The sequence below is a fragment of the Eutrigla gurnardus genome (assembly GCF_963514095.1).
Source record: "Eutrigla gurnardus genome assembly, chromosome: 5".
NCBI lineage: Eukaryota > Metazoa > Chordata > Actinopteri > Perciformes > Triglidae > Eutrigla > Eutrigla gurnardus.
In genome coordinates, this window is record NC_139919.1 from 21,922,435 (window position 1) to 21,937,563 (window position 15,129).

At 46.3% G+C, this 15,129-nt stretch overlaps 1 protein-coding gene and 1 pseudogene across 25 annotated transcripts in view; both read right to left on the minus strand.

Moving 5' to 3' along the window:
• Nucleotides 1-15,129, minus strand: part of LOC311013232 (protocadherin gamma-C5-like) — a gene marked incomplete at its 5' end in the record, with an annotated part of 293,577 nt that overhangs the window by 11,314 nt on the left and 267,134 nt on the right. Inside the window, one exon of one of the 24 annotated variants that reach the window (XM_084009252.1) lies at nucleotides 8,186-10,719. The exons of 15 other annotated variants lie outside the window; for them this stretch is intronic. In XM_084009252.1, coding sequence (XP_083865378.1) covers nucleotides 8,186-10,639 — 2,454 coding nt within the window. Of the gene's footprint in view, nucleotides 1-843; nucleotides 3,547-4,774; nucleotides 7,292-8,185; nucleotides 10,720-15,129 lie in introns of those variants that run through there. 8 more of the 24 variants (XM_084009251.1, XM_084009236.1, XM_084009254.1 and 5 more) reach the window with 8 other exon arrangements.
• On the minus strand, nucleotides 12,069-14,689 carry LOC311013242 (protocadherin gamma-C5 pseudogene; annotated as a pseudogene). The gene has a single exon. The product of its transcript is annotated as a protocadherin gamma-C5 pseudogene (transcript).

Sequence of the window (15,129 nt, forward strand, 5' to 3'; positions counted from 1 at the left end):
TAATTAATCTCTGGTTAGCTTTGCTTTACACCTCACCCTGAACACATGGGAAACAGTTGAATTTATGATCGAAGATCGGACACTGGGAAATAGAAATATCTGTGGAGAAGTCAAAAACAGTCTCACTCATGTGATACAGAGTCCTGGATCCAATAACCAAAGGTTCTGAGGACAACAGGAAGTCAGAGGTCAGGCCACTGACCCCGTGAATTCCTGTTTTTCAGCCACTGCTTTATTCTTTGTCTCCCCCCACCCCATCCCTCTCACCATTTTCTTTCCTTGGCCCTTTTCCTCTCCTTCACCCCTGTCTGTTCCCCTCTGTCTCTCAGCCATTCCACTGAGCCAACACTGCAGCATTTTTTCATCCGTCTCCTGCTCTCCATCTGTTAGGAGCACTCCCCTTCCTTTGACATTTCTTCTCCAACTACCTTCCTTCTGCCTGACTTTCTTTTCATCTGAATATTTTTTATCAATTCACAACAGTTCCGTTCTGTTATTTGGTTACTGGAAGTCAGAGATAGTAACCACATTTCCTAGCCTCAGGTCAGATGAAATATTAAGATGTTCTTTCCTCTGCCCAAACTAGTTCAGAAGGACGACACAGCTCTAAGAGTTGTTGTTTCACCATGTAGAGAGAGGGATCCTCCCGTTAAAACGTGAGGTTTCAGTTAAAATGCTGCAGAGCTACGTGAGACACTCTACTGCCAAGAGTTAAAGCAACAAAACTGTGTTCTAATACTTTGCATTTCTCAAACGCGTATGCAGATACTGAAGCACCTGAAATATTGGTCTTATGCCACATTGGCATATCCCAACAATGCCATGCTTGCTTTAATCCCTCACCTCACTGACTGAGTTCATAAGGTGCTTCCTGCTGAGTGTCATGTTGAGTGTGTTGTTGTGACTCAGCATGGGTGTCTTCATAAAAACAAAGTCACTCCGGCTGGATAAAGTGGAGTAGCAGGGCCTGTAAGTGCGTGTATGCGGGTCCTGGGGTCCTCCCACAACCTCCATGTAGCGAATGGGTCCATCAGTATTGAGCTGCAGGTGCAAGTCTTTGCCCGGCCTCTGATGGTAGCGGGAGGTTCTGTGGCGACCGTAGCAGCAGCAGTCCGAGTCTCCCATCCCTGGGTCCCGGTGCCTTAGGCAGCGTACCATGAGGATGGCAAAGGTGATGAAGGACACGGCCGACACACAGGCTAGAGATATGATGAGGTACAAAGTGATGTCCGACATCCCAGTGCGGTGGTAGAAGGGTGTGTGGCGAGGGCGTGCTGGAGATTCGTTGGCCGTGCCCTTCTCCTCCACAGTAACTGTAATGTTCACAGAGCTGGACTTGGGCGGGTCACCGTTGTCCTGGATGATGACCACGATGTCATAAGACGAGCCCTCCTCCTCCTCTGCCCACTTGCGGGCTGTGCGGAGCTCACCGGTGTGTGCCCCAACACGGAACATGCCAGCATTTGGTCCAGGGGCGATGGAGTAAAACAACCATGCATTGTGCCCACTGTCTGCATCCACCCCTACAATCTTATTTATAAGGTGCCCTGGGCCAGCAGATGGGGGCACAGTCAACTGTAATCCATTGTCTTTTGGGTAGGTGGGGTGTACAATCACTGGAACATTGTCATTCACATCCACCACAAACACATGCACCGTGACATTGGCTGTCCTTGGGGGCACCCCGGCATCCCGGGCCTGCACCTCAATACGGAAGGCTTTGAGCTGTTCATGGTCCAGAGAGCGCATGCTGTAGATGTGGCCACTCTCCGGGTTAATGTAGACATAAGACGAGATGGGTGAACCCTGCACCATGCTGGGAAAGATGGAGTAGGAGATGCGAGCATTGTCGCCCAGGTCCGGGTCGGTGGCTGACACAGCAGCGATGGGGGCACTAGGGGCATTGTTCTCCGGGATGTCCACAGAGTACGAAGGTTGAGTGAAGGTAGGGGCGTTGTCATTCACATCAGAGAGCTTCACCACAAAGGTGGCTTGTGACGAAAGGGGAGGGGAACCAGCATCGGTGGCCTTGATGACCACCGTGTACTCTGGGACAGTCTCACGGTCCAGGATTCCAGCGGTGGTGAGGCTGTAATGCATGCCAAAGGCTGAATTAAGTTTAAATGGCAAACCTGGCTGGACAGATAATCTGACCTCCCCGTTCACACCGGAGTCCAGGTCCTTGGCACTTATGAGGGCTATCACAGTCTCTGGTGCAGAGTCCTCTCTGATAGGACTGGTCAGTGATGTCAGTGTCACCTCTGGTGCGTTGTCATTCACGTCGATGATGTCCACTATGACGTTACAGGAGCCCTCCATAGCAGGAGAGCCTCCGTCCCTGGCCTGCACCGTGATGTGGTATGCGGTAGCTTTCTCGTAATCCACATCACCCTTCACACGGATCTCCCCGCTTTTAGAATCCACACTGAAAAGGTCGAGGACGCGTTCAGGTGTGTATTTACTAAACAGGAAAGACACCTCTCCGTTTTTACCGGAGTCTGCGTCAGTCGCGTTCAATTGTGTCACTAAAGTGCCCCGTGCAACATTTTCTAATAGCCTAACTTTCTTCACCGGCTCGTCATAGACGGGCGCATTGTCATTTACATCCAATATTTTAATGAGCATAAGTGTTGAGCCGGATTTCTCCGGCTGCCCCCCGTCTACAGCAGTGAGCAACAGGCGAAACGAGGCCTGCGTCTCCCTGTCCAGAGGTTTATCCACCACCAGCTCTGGAAACTTACTGCCGTCACTTTTAGTTTCCACATTCAGAATAAAAAAGTCATTCGCTGCGAGGTGGTAAGTGCGTAACGAGTTGGCGCCCACGTCCGGGTCGTGTGCGCTCTCCAAGCGGAACTTCGTGCCTTGTGCGGCCGCCTCGGAGATCTCCAGGGAGATGTTCCTGGTGGAGAACTGCGGCGCGTTGTCATTCACATCCAGAATGTCAACCACGACGCGTTGAATGTCTAAAGGGTTCTCCAGGAGTACTTGAAGGTGTAATGAACACGCGGAGCTTAATTCGCACAGTTGCTCCCTGTCAATTTTCTGTTTGATGACCAACTCGCCGGTGACCTGCTTTACCTCAAAGTACTGCGTCGTGGAGTCCGAGACCACCCGCAGCCTCCTTTGAACAACCCCCTGAGCAGAAAGTCCCAAATCTTTAGCGATATTCCCAACGACAGAGCCCGGGCTTAGTTCCTCCGATACGGAATAGCTGAGCTGAGCGGACGTACAGGAGATGGAAGCCAGATACAAGCAAAGCCTCCACAGCCTCCCTCCTCCGGAGCGCTTCCTCTGTCTGGAGTCCATTGTGCTGCGCTCCGAGGATCGGAGAATGGGAAAGTTGTTAACTTCTTCTCTCGCCGTCACGTATCCATAGTAATGTTAACAGGAGGCGGCCGGGCTTGTTAATAAACATTTCCGTTTTAAAAATAGAGCGATGGGAAGTTTTGATGTGATCATGTCGGCCGTCTTTTTAAGAAAAAAACCAGGACGAAAATCCAAGTATTTTCTGCCTTCGCTAAAACTCTCTGCTCTGTCTCCTCCGCCTCACTCCCCACATGGGCGGGGAGAGGCCACAGAGGCCTCCCCCTCATTGGGAGGCAGGGCTGGACCAGCTCTGTCACACAGCTCACACACACACAGTGCAAACTTTACTGTGACTGCACTGACAGGCAAGTACCAACTTAGATCTTCATGGAAACGTTTGAGAGGGCAATGGAAACGGCATAACAGAGGAATATGCTTTTAATGTAGATAATGCTATTTTTCATAACCTAAGAAAATATGGAGAGAAGTTGGTAACTTATTGTTATAAAGTTTTAACATTCAGAGAAAAAGAGAGCGAGCTCCTCATTTCCCAAACACAGCGGCGTATCAAACAGCTGTTATTTATCGCAATGCTATTTGTATCCGCAGGGGGGCGTGGTTTCCAAACTGGTTTCCCAGTACCGTAAGTCTATGAAAAGGGAAAGTTAAAACGGGACTTTATATAAAGTGTTAGAAAAATACATGCAAGCTATAAAATACAACGAAGGCGGCAGTTTACCGACCATGTAGCCTAAATTAAAGAACTACGTTTTGTTTGAGAAGAAACATCAACAATAAAGTATTATTGTTGCAACAATGCAAGTTTAGTAGACCCAAAGATAGTTAGAGAGAGACAGAGAGAGAGAGAGAGAGAGAGAGAGAGAGAGAGAGAGAGAGAGAGAGAGAGAGAGAGAGAGAGAAAATACCGATGACACACAAACTAGTTTAAACTAAACATTTAGAATGGACAGAAAAACCTTATTTTTACACGAGGTAATCCAACATTAAAATGATAATATGTTTTAGCTAACATTTTAAATCTCACACTATCTTACAGAAATAGTTTTGTATAAAAGTATTGTTTCCTAACATGTAAAAAATATTAGGCCAATATGTTAGGCCAATATTATATTGCAAACATGTAGCCAAAATATTAAAGTACCAGTAACATCTTAATTTTGTCTTGATATTTAACAAGAATGTATTAAAAAAGAAAATGTGCTCTGACACGTGGTTTATAAACTGGAATGGCAACCCTCATGCTGATCAAAGGCAAGCCATGAACTCTGGTATCTACTTCAAACCAGGTTGTGTGATTTGGTTCCATTACAGAAAACACACATTTTAAGTATAACAGTCAAGCAAAGATATACCTACAAATGGCGTTTTGCAACTGGATTTTTGAAAAATATGAAAAAACAAATATCAGGGGCGTTCTATCACACAACGACTTCTGTCAACTGCTCACCTGCTGGCTCTCAAAGGTCCAGGTGCTGTCGGGTAAAGACGCATCCAGAACACTGATCACCTCCTTAAAGTCAGTGGTGCTGCTGGGTTTAATCAGCGTGAAATCACTGTACTCTGACATCGGAGACATACAGGACCTGAAGGACTGACTCTGAGACATCATGTCTCCTCCCAGGACCTCCACGTACTTTATAGGCCCATCACTGTTGAGCTGGATCTGCAGGTTCCTGTTGGGGTTCTTGTAACCATCACAGTCGCTCCGTCTCATGCAGCAACTATCGTTGCTTCTGCTGCTCCTCATGCATTTAACCGCTAAGATGAGAAAAGTCACCAGAGACAGCACGGACACCGAGGCCAGAGAGAGAATCAAATAAAGGGTGATTCTGCCAGTTTTCTTGCTGGGCTCGGCCGCTTTGTGTCGGAGGTCTAAGATGGGCTCATGGAGGCCGTCCTCCAGCAGGATGGACACCGTGGCGGTGGCGGACTGGACCGGTTCTCCGTCGTCCTTGATCTCTATAAGCAGCCTCTGAGAGGAGTCGTCCTGCTCGGACGCAGCGCGTTTAGTCCTCACCTCCCCTGTGTACAGATTGACAGTGAACAGAGAGGCGTCTGTGGCCTCCGCCAGTCTGTAGGAGATCCAGGCGTTATGGCCCGAGTCCGCGTCCACGGCCGTCACCTTGGTAACCAGGTGACCCGCTTTAGCGGAGCGGGGCATCCTCTGGTGAGAGAGGGAGCCCAGAGCAGCGGAGGAGGGGTAAATAACAGCGGGGGCGTTGTCGTTCTGGTCCAGGATAAAAACATGGACGGTGGCGTTGCTGCTGAGAGACGGAGAGCCCTGATCCTTTGCCTGAACCTGGATCTGAAACACCTTCAGTTTCTCATAGTCGAACGAGTGCATGCTGTAGATGCTGCCGTTATCTGAGTTAATGTAAACATACGATGAGACGGACACGTCCTGCACTTTAGAGTCCAGGATGGAGTAGGAGATTTTAGCGTTTTCACCAAAATCCAGGTCAGACGCTGATACCGAGTACAGTATAGAGCCTGGAACCCCGTTCTCTTTCAAATACACATTATAGGAGGGCTGAGAGAATAGGGGAGGGTTGTCGTTCACATCAGTGATGCTGACAGGTATGATTTTATTACTGGACAGAGGAGGAGAGCCTGAATCAGTGGCTGTTATCTCTATGTTATACTCTGAGAAGCTCTCTCGGTCTAAAGCACCACTGGTAACCAGCGCGTAATTATTAGAAAAAGAAGGTTTCAGATTGAAAGGGGAGCCTTTGTTGAGTTGTAACGTCACTTTACCGTTCTCACCGGAGTCAAGGTCTCGCGCACTGATCAACGCAACTACCGTGCCACTTGGTGCGTCTTCGCGTACTGGTTTTGGCTGAGAAGTGAAAACTATTTCTGGAGAATTATCATTAAAATCAGTTATATCAATCTGCACGCGACAGTGGCCCTCCATTTCAGGGCTTCCTTTGTCTTTCGCAGTTACATCAATGTCATACGACTTGGTAGTTTCATAGTCCAACTCCCCTTTCAGCGTGATTTCACCTCTTAAAGGGTCAATGCCGAAGATTGATAATAGAGAATCTGGTGTCCGGGAGCCAAAGGAGAACTCGATCTCACCATTTAAACCTTCATCTGCATCTGTTGCTTTGGGCTTGATAATAACAGTTCCCTTTGGATTCTTTTCCCCCAGGGTGACTTTGTAAAGGTTTTTCTCAAACACCGGGAAGTTATCATTTATGTCTAGCACGCTTATGGTTATCTGCGAGGTTCCGGATCGTGCTGGATTCCCACCATCTAATGCGGTCAGTAATATTTTGTGAACAGCTTTTTTCTCTCGATCTAGAGGCTTTTCTAACACGAGTTCGGGGACGGTCTTACCACCTTCTATCTCTTTTATTTTGAGGGAACAACAGTCATTTTTACTAAGAGTGTATGATTTCAACGAATTGCTTCCAACGTCGTGGTCCGTTGCGCTCTCCAAAGGAAAGCGCGTGCCTACTGCTGCTGATTCAGCTAATTTTAAAGATAATTCATTTGAAAGGAAACTTGGAGAATTGTCATTAATGTCTCGTATTTCAACTTCGATTCGGTGCAGCTGTAGTGGGTCCTCGATAACCACTTGCAGAGGTAGAACACAGCTGGGGCTCTGTCCACATAAAGCCTCTCTGTCTATTCTGTCATTCACCACCAGCTCGCCCTTCCCCGCATCCACACTGAAATACTGTTTATCAGCCTCGGAGGCGACGCGCAGTTTACGATCAAAAATCTCAGATAATCCCAAACCGAGATCTTTGGCTAGATTTCCTACCACAGAGCCCTGTTTTAGTTCCTCCGGGATGCTGTAACGAGTCTGTCCGTTTATTGTACTCCACAGGAGGAAGAAATGATGCCACCATAGAGCCTGCCATCTCCAGTCCCGGTATCCTATTGTCTTTGTCATCCCGGATTCAATATACTGCATCATTTCCAATCCACAAGAACAGCGACCACAAAGTCAAAATCCATATTCCGAGAGCGTGATATATTCCGTTAAAACGACGCCTGTTCATGGTAAAAGATACAATTAATATATAACCGTATACTCCGACTCTATTAACCCTTTACCTACTCTCCTCCCACCCCGGTCATTGTGGTTTTGGTGCTGAGGCTGCGTGGGGGAGGGAGTAGATCTCTTTGTACAGTTCTGAATGCTATTGGTGCAGAGCATCCATCTCTCCCAGCCAATGAGAGGGAAACTGAGCAACATCGTTAAAGACACACTAACCCATTTGCACTGTCATGAAAGAGAAGGTGACTATCAGCAGATGCCATTCTAATTCTCATGACTTTCATACATTTAAACCAAAAACATGCATCACAATGAATGGTTGGATATTACAATTATACATTTGATGTGATGAGACCGGATTTGCATGTATTTGGTTTGATTTATTAATACCATGATCGGTGTCCATGTTTAGGTCAATGAGTCCAGGTCACGTGATTGAGAATAGTTATTAAGTCACGTAGTTAAACGTTCATGCATTTTCATTGTTACCCCTTGAGTGAGAGCCATTAACAGCAGCCTAGTAACGTGCGCCTCATGGGACAGCGTCGCTGTCCATTCCTGTGGTGCTGAAACGCTCAGCTCTAAAAGCTATTCAACATGCAACACATTCTTCAGGTGGAATGACAACGGAAGCTGTGCCACAAAAGTCAACTACGTAAACTGCAATTTTATTTATATAAATGTGATATTTAGATGTAAAGGGATCCATTTGAATACCTTGTTATTATTACTTTTCCAGTAAAAGCAAAAGTTGTTCTTTCTTTGCAGTTAAAGCTAAAGTCATAATCTTACAAAAAATAAATAAATAAATAAATGTGTATGGCATTGTTTCTTTTATTCACTGCTCACCTGCTGGCTCTCAAAGGTCCAGGTGCTGTCGGGTAAAGACGCATCCAGAACACTGATCACCTCCTTAAAGTCAGTGGTGCTGCTGGGTTTAATCAGCGTGAAATCGCTGTACTCTGACATCGGAGACATACAGGACCTGAAGGACTGACTCTGAGACATCATGTCTCCTCCCAGGACCTCCACGTACTTTATAGGCCCATCACTGTTGAGCTGGATCTGCAGGTTCCTGTTGGGGTTCTTGTAATCATCACAGTCGCTCCGTCTCATGCAGCAACTATCGCTGCTTCTGCTGTTCCTCATGCATTTCACCGCTAAGATGAGAAAAGTCACCAGAGACAGCACGGACACCGAGGCCAGAGAGAGAATCAAATAAAGGGTGATTCTCCCAGTTTTCTTGCTGGGCTCGGCCGCTTTGTGTCGGAGGTCTAAGATGGGCTCATGGAGGCCGTCCTCCAGCAGGATGGACACCGTGGCGGTGGCGGACTGGACCGGTTCTCCGTCGTCCTTGATCTCTATAAGCAGCCTCTGAGAGGAGTCGTCCTGCTCGGACGCAGCGCGTTTAGTCCTCACCTCCCCTGTGTACAGATTGACAGTGAACAGAGAGGCGTCTGTGGCCTCCGCCAGTCTGTAGGAGATCCAGGCGTTATGGCCCGAGTCCGCGTCCACGGCCGTCACCTTGGTAACCAGGTGACCCGCTTTAGCGGAGCGGGGCATCCTCTGGTGAGAGAGGGAGCCCAGAGCAGCGGAGGAGGGGTAAATAACAGCGGGGGCGTTGTCGTTCTGGTCCAGGATAAAAACATGGACGGTGGCGTTGCTGCTGAGAGACGGAGAGCCCTGATCCTTTGCCTGAACCTGGATCTGAAACACCTTCAGTTTCTCATAGTCGAACGAGTGCATGCTGTAGATGCTGCCGTTATCTGAGTTAATGTAAACATACGATGAGACGGACACGTCCTGCACTTTAGAGTCCAGGATGGAGTAGGAGATTTTAGCGTTTTCACCAAAATCCAGGTCAGACGCTGATACCGAGTACAGTATTGAGCCTGGAACCCCGTTCTCTTTCAAATACACATTATAGGAGGGCTGAGAGAATAGGGGAGGGTTGTCGTTCACATCAGTGATGCTGACAGGTATGATTTTCTTACTGGACAGAGGAGGAGAGCCTGAATCAGTGGCTGTTATCTCTATGTTATACTCGGAGAAGCTCTCTCGGTCTAAAGCACCACTGGTAACCAGCGCGTAATTATTAGAAAATGACGGTTTCAAACTGAAAGGAGAACCTTTTGGCAGCTTTAACGCCACTTTGGCGTTATCGCCGGAGTCAAGGTCTCGTGCTCTAATTAAAGCTACCACTGTGCCTCTCGGAGCGTCCTCGGGTATTGCGTTTGGTTTTGAGGTGAGAACTATTTCTGGAGCATTATCATTAACGTCTATTACTATTACTTGCACACGACAGTGGCTCTCCATCTCAGGGACGCCTTTATCTTTTGCAGCGATATCTATTTCATGCATTGGGGTGCTTTCGTAATCTAACTGACCGACCAAGGAAATTTCTCCAGTCCGTGAATCCAACTGAAATATAGATAACAGGGACTGGGGTGTATGCTCAGCAAATGCGTATTCAATCTCCCCATTAACACCCTCGTCTGCGTCCGTTGCTTCAACTTTTACAAGTAAAGAACCAGCGATGTTATTTTCATGTACGGTTACATTATACAACGGCTTTTTGAAAACAGGCACGTTGTCATTATTGTCGAGGACAGTAACTATGATTTTTGTGGTTCCAGTTTTGACAGGACTTCCTCCGTCTAAAGCTGTCAGCAATAAATGATGGACGCTTTGTTTCTCTCTATCAAGTGATTTTTCTAGTACAAGTTCCGGCACCTTTCGATTACCGGACAACTCTTTTATCCTTAAACTAAAACACTCATCTTTACTAAGAGTATAGGATTTTACCGAATTACTACCAACGTCCTGATCCTGAGCCGTCTCTAAATGAAAGCGTATTCCCGTGGCAGTAACTTCTGCTATCTTTAAAGATCGCTCCTCCGTTGAAAAAATCGGTGAATTGTCATTTATGTCCCTTATTTCTACTTCTATCCGATGTAGCTGTAGCGGATTCTCTGTAACAACCTGTAAAGGCAGCACACAGCTGGCGCTTTGTGCACATAAAGCCTCTCTGTCTATTCTGTCATTCACGACCAGCTCGCCCTTCCCCGAATCCACGCTAAAATACTGCTTACCAGCCTCGGAATCAACACGCAGCTTACGGTCAAAAATGTCTGATAGTCCCAAACCGAGATCTTTGGCTAGATTTCCTACCACAGAACCCTGTTTTAGTTCCTCCGGGATGCTGTAACGAGTCTGTCCGTTTATTGTACTCCACAAGAGGAAGAAATGATGCCACCAAAGCGCAAGCCATCTCCAGTCTCGGTATCCTATTGTCTTTGTCATCCCCGATCCGTTAGAATACGTTATTTCCCATCGAGGTTTTCATCAACACGACCGAACATTCAAAGCCATCGACAGAGTGGACGCTGCGAAGCAAATAAATCCTTAAATATTTAGTAATAAAAGATATATTCCGAAAGCCTTCGATGAGCGCATCTCCTCTCCAGCACAGAGCACTGTGGAGGGTTACCGCGGCGAGACAGAATGGGGGATGGAGTAGATCTCTTTGTACAGTCCTTTATCCTATTGGTCCACAGCATCCATCTTCGCTATCCAATCACAAAGAGCCAACTCTGCCCATGAAGCTAGTGCACACCCCGAGGTCGCAAAGCCTTTTGACAAATGTAACATTAGAGAATATCGGATCTGAGAGATAAGCGTCTCTATAGAATTCACACATCTGATGAAAAATGTAAGGATTTTACTTCCAAAACCCCATATCTGCTCTGCATAATATATTTTTAAATGATTGCTGCCAACTAATCAAGGTAATAACATTAAGAAGTTGAAAAAATGAACACTTTAATCAAAAATATATATTTTACGATATTCAATTCACATCTTATTAAAACATCATATAAGATGAAAGCAAGCTAATACTTGCAGTTCTCTATAAAAATAATAAATTGACTGACAAACGTTCCGACTTGAACTAAAGACATATGTTCTCAATAAGGAGGGTGAGTAATGGTCTTATCAACACACGGCCTTGATAGAATCTGCCTTGATGCAGTAAGGGTGAGAGAAATGTCAGCTGTTTGACAACGCCAATGTTAACGGAAATAAAATACAATCTGATTATAAACAAATAATTTCTGTGTTCTTTTGATGAAACCAACTATTTTAATGACTTGAATAAGAAAAAAAGTGATATGATGCAGCGTGTACTGAAAGTTTAGCTCTGTATAAGAAAGCAGTGTGTCGCTGTCCAACCGTGTGGTGCTGAAACAACATGGCATCCATCTAACTATACAGGAATATTCTAAAGATCCTAAACTGCCAAGACAAACGTTGCTAGCTACACAATCTGAGCTTTGGCATTTGAAACAGAAACCAACATTAGTCAGGATAAAAAGTTGAAATCCTCTTTGCAAATAGATATTAGCCTACGCAAGCAACATAAGTCATGCAACTAAAGACGTAGTTATGGATACCTCGACATCTTGTTTGCTTTATCAAAATGATAATACCTGAACAAAATGATAACATAAAATGGAAAGATGTAACAGTGTAAGTGTCAACTATGTGTGGGAAAGGGAAATACCACTAGAACGCGAAACAATAAGTTTAATTAAAGCTGCTGAAAAGAAAGACAAATGCAGACATTTCAAAAACCCCAAAACTACGTTACCAGAGGCCAAAACAATATTCAAGTTTACAAAAATGTAAACAACGATAAACAGTTGCAAAGTAAGTGTACGACTGTATTGATTTCATCTCACCTGCTGGCTCTCAAAGGTCCAGGTGCTGTCGGGTAAAGACGCATCCAGAACACTGATCACCTCCTTAAAGTCAGTGGTGCTGCTGGGTTTAATCAGCGTGAAATCACTGTACTCTGACATCGGAGACATACAGGACCTGAAGGACTGACTCTGAGACATCATGTCTCCTCCCAGGACCTCCACGTACTTTATAGGCCCATCACTGTTGAGCTGGATCTGCAGGTTCCTGTTGGGGTTCTTGTAACCATCACAGTCGCTCCGTCTCATGCAGCAACTATCGCTGCTTCTGCTGCTCCTCATGCATTTAACCGCTAAGATGAGAAAAGTCACCAGAGACAGCACGGACACCGAGGCCAGAGAGAGAATCAAATAAAGGGTGATTCTGCCAGTTTTCTTGCTGGGCTCGGCCGCTTTGTGTCGGAGGTCTAAGATGGGCTCATGGAGGCCGTCCTCCAGCAGGATGGACACCGTGGCGGTGGCGGACTGGACCGGTTCTCCGTCGTCCTTGATCTCTATAAGCAGCCTCTGAGAGGAGTCGTCCTGCTCGGACGCAGCGCGTTTAGTCCTCACCTCCCCTGTGTACAGATTGACAGTGAACAGAGAGGCGTCTGTGGCCTCCGCCAGTCTGTAGGAGATCCAGGCGTTATGGCCCGAGTCCGCGTCCACAGCCGTCACCTTGGTAACCAGGTGACCCGCTTTAGCGGAGCGGGGCATCCTCTGGTGAGAGAGGGAGCCCAGAGCAGCGGAGGAGGGGTAAATAACAGCGGGGGCGTTGTCGTTCTGGTCCAGGATAAAAACATGGACGGTGGCGTTGCTGCTGAGAGACGGAGAGCCCTGATCCTTTGCCTGAACCTGAATCTGAAACACCTTCAGTTTCTCATAGTCGAACGAGTGCATGCTGTAGATGCTGCCGTTATCTGAGTTAATGTAAACATACGATGAGACGGACACGTCCTGCACTTTAGAGTCCAGGATGGAGTAGGAGATTTTAGCGTTTTCACCAAAATCCAGGTCAGACGCTGATACCGAGTACAGTATAGAGCCTGGAACCCCGTTCTCTTTCAAATACACATTATAGGAGGGCTGAGAGAATAGGGGAGGGTTGTCGTTCACATCAGTGATGCTGACAGGTATGATTTTCTTACTGGACAGAGGAGGAGAGCCTGAATCAGTGGCTGTTATCTCTATGTTATACTCTGAGAAGCTCTCTCGGTCTAAAGCACCACTGGTAACCAGCGCGTAATTATTAGAAAATGATGGTTTCAAACTGAAAGGAGAACCTCTGGGTAATCGCAATGTCACTTTACTATTATTACCAGAGTCAGCGTCACGTGCGTTGAGCAAAGCCACCACTGTGCCTGTAGGTGAGTCTTCACGCACTGACTGCGGTTCAGAAGTGAAAACTATTTCTGGAGTGTTATCGTTAACATCAACAACATCTATCTGTAGACGACAGTGACTCTCCATTCGGGGAAGGCCCTTGTCTTTCGCAGACATTTCTATTTTGTAAGACGTGACTTTTTCATAATCTAGGTTTCCTTTTAAACGGATTTCCCCTGTTAAAGAATTTATTTCAAATACCGATAAAACAGAATCCGGAGTCCGCGAGGCAAATGAGAATTCAACTTCTGCGTTCGGGCCCTCGTCAGCATCAGTTGCTGCGATTTCGATAACAAACGTATTTTTTGCAGTATTTTCCCCTAGCGAAACTTTATATGTACTTTTATCAAAAACTGGAAAATTATCATTTACATCAAGTACCGTGATTGTTACCTGCGAGGTACCAGACATGACGGGGTTCCCTCCATCTAACGCAGTCAGCAGCAGCTGATGAACTGCTTTCCTCTCCCGGTCAAGGGGCTTCTCTAACACTAACTCCGGGACTGTTTTGCCGTCCTCGACTTCCTTCATTTTTAATGTAAAACACTCGTTTTTAGACAAAATATAGGATTTAACCGAATTACTACCAACGTCAAAATCTTCTGCACCCTCCAACGGGAAACGAGTTCCCACTGCGGCCGATTCAGATATTTGTAAAGACTGTTCTTTTGTATGGAAACTAGGCGAATTGTCATTTATGTCTTTTACTTCTACCTCAATCCGGTGTAAATGTAGAGGGTTTTCAAGAACAACTTGAAGAGGCAGCACACAGCTGGCGCTCTGTCCGCATAAAGCCTCTCTGTCTATTCTGTCATTCACCACCAGCTCGCCCTTCCCCGCATCCACACTGAAATACTGCTCATCGGCTTCAGAGGAGAGACGCAGCTTGCGGTCAAAAATGTCAGATAGTCCCAGACCCAGATCTTTGGCTAGATTTCCTACCGCAGAACCCTGTTTTAGTTCCTCCGGGATGCTGTAACGAGTCTGTCCGTCTATTGTACTCCACAGGAGGAAGAAATGATGCCACCAAAGCGCAAGCCATCTCCAGTCTCGGTATCCCATTCTCTTTGTCATCCCCGATCCGTTAGATTAAGATATTTCCCATCGAGAAAATCGGAGTTAATATCCAGTTCCAACGCGCATCACACACTGCCATAAAAACATGGAACATTTTTGTTCATGTCTGAAGCTTAAATTGGCGATTTATCTCCAGCTCCGAGAAACGAGCCCATCACCCACCGTCCTCTTTGCATTGTTAACGTTTACAGTGCTGCGGCTGCGAAGGGGGAGGGAGTAGATCTCTTTGTACAACTCTGTTTGTGATTGGTGCACAGCCCAGCACTAGCAGCCAATGGGAAAGGGATCGGCCTAGATGCTCTGCTGTGAGTCAGAGTTGTCACAAGCATGTAATTCCTGTGGTTTTACATCTATGTTGTTTAAACGTTATGCAATTCAAACAATAAAATAAAGTGTGCATTCCCAGAAAATAATATTAATGGATGTAAGACAAGTCAAAACCTCCTCCTTATTTCAAGCCTTTCTTGATGTGACACATCATATGGTTATTTGAAATATTAAAAGGTTTCCCATGATCACAATAACCAAGCCATATTTCAACCAATCTTTCCACCTATAAAAACATGTCTCTGGCAATTGGGAGTAGTTGAAGCA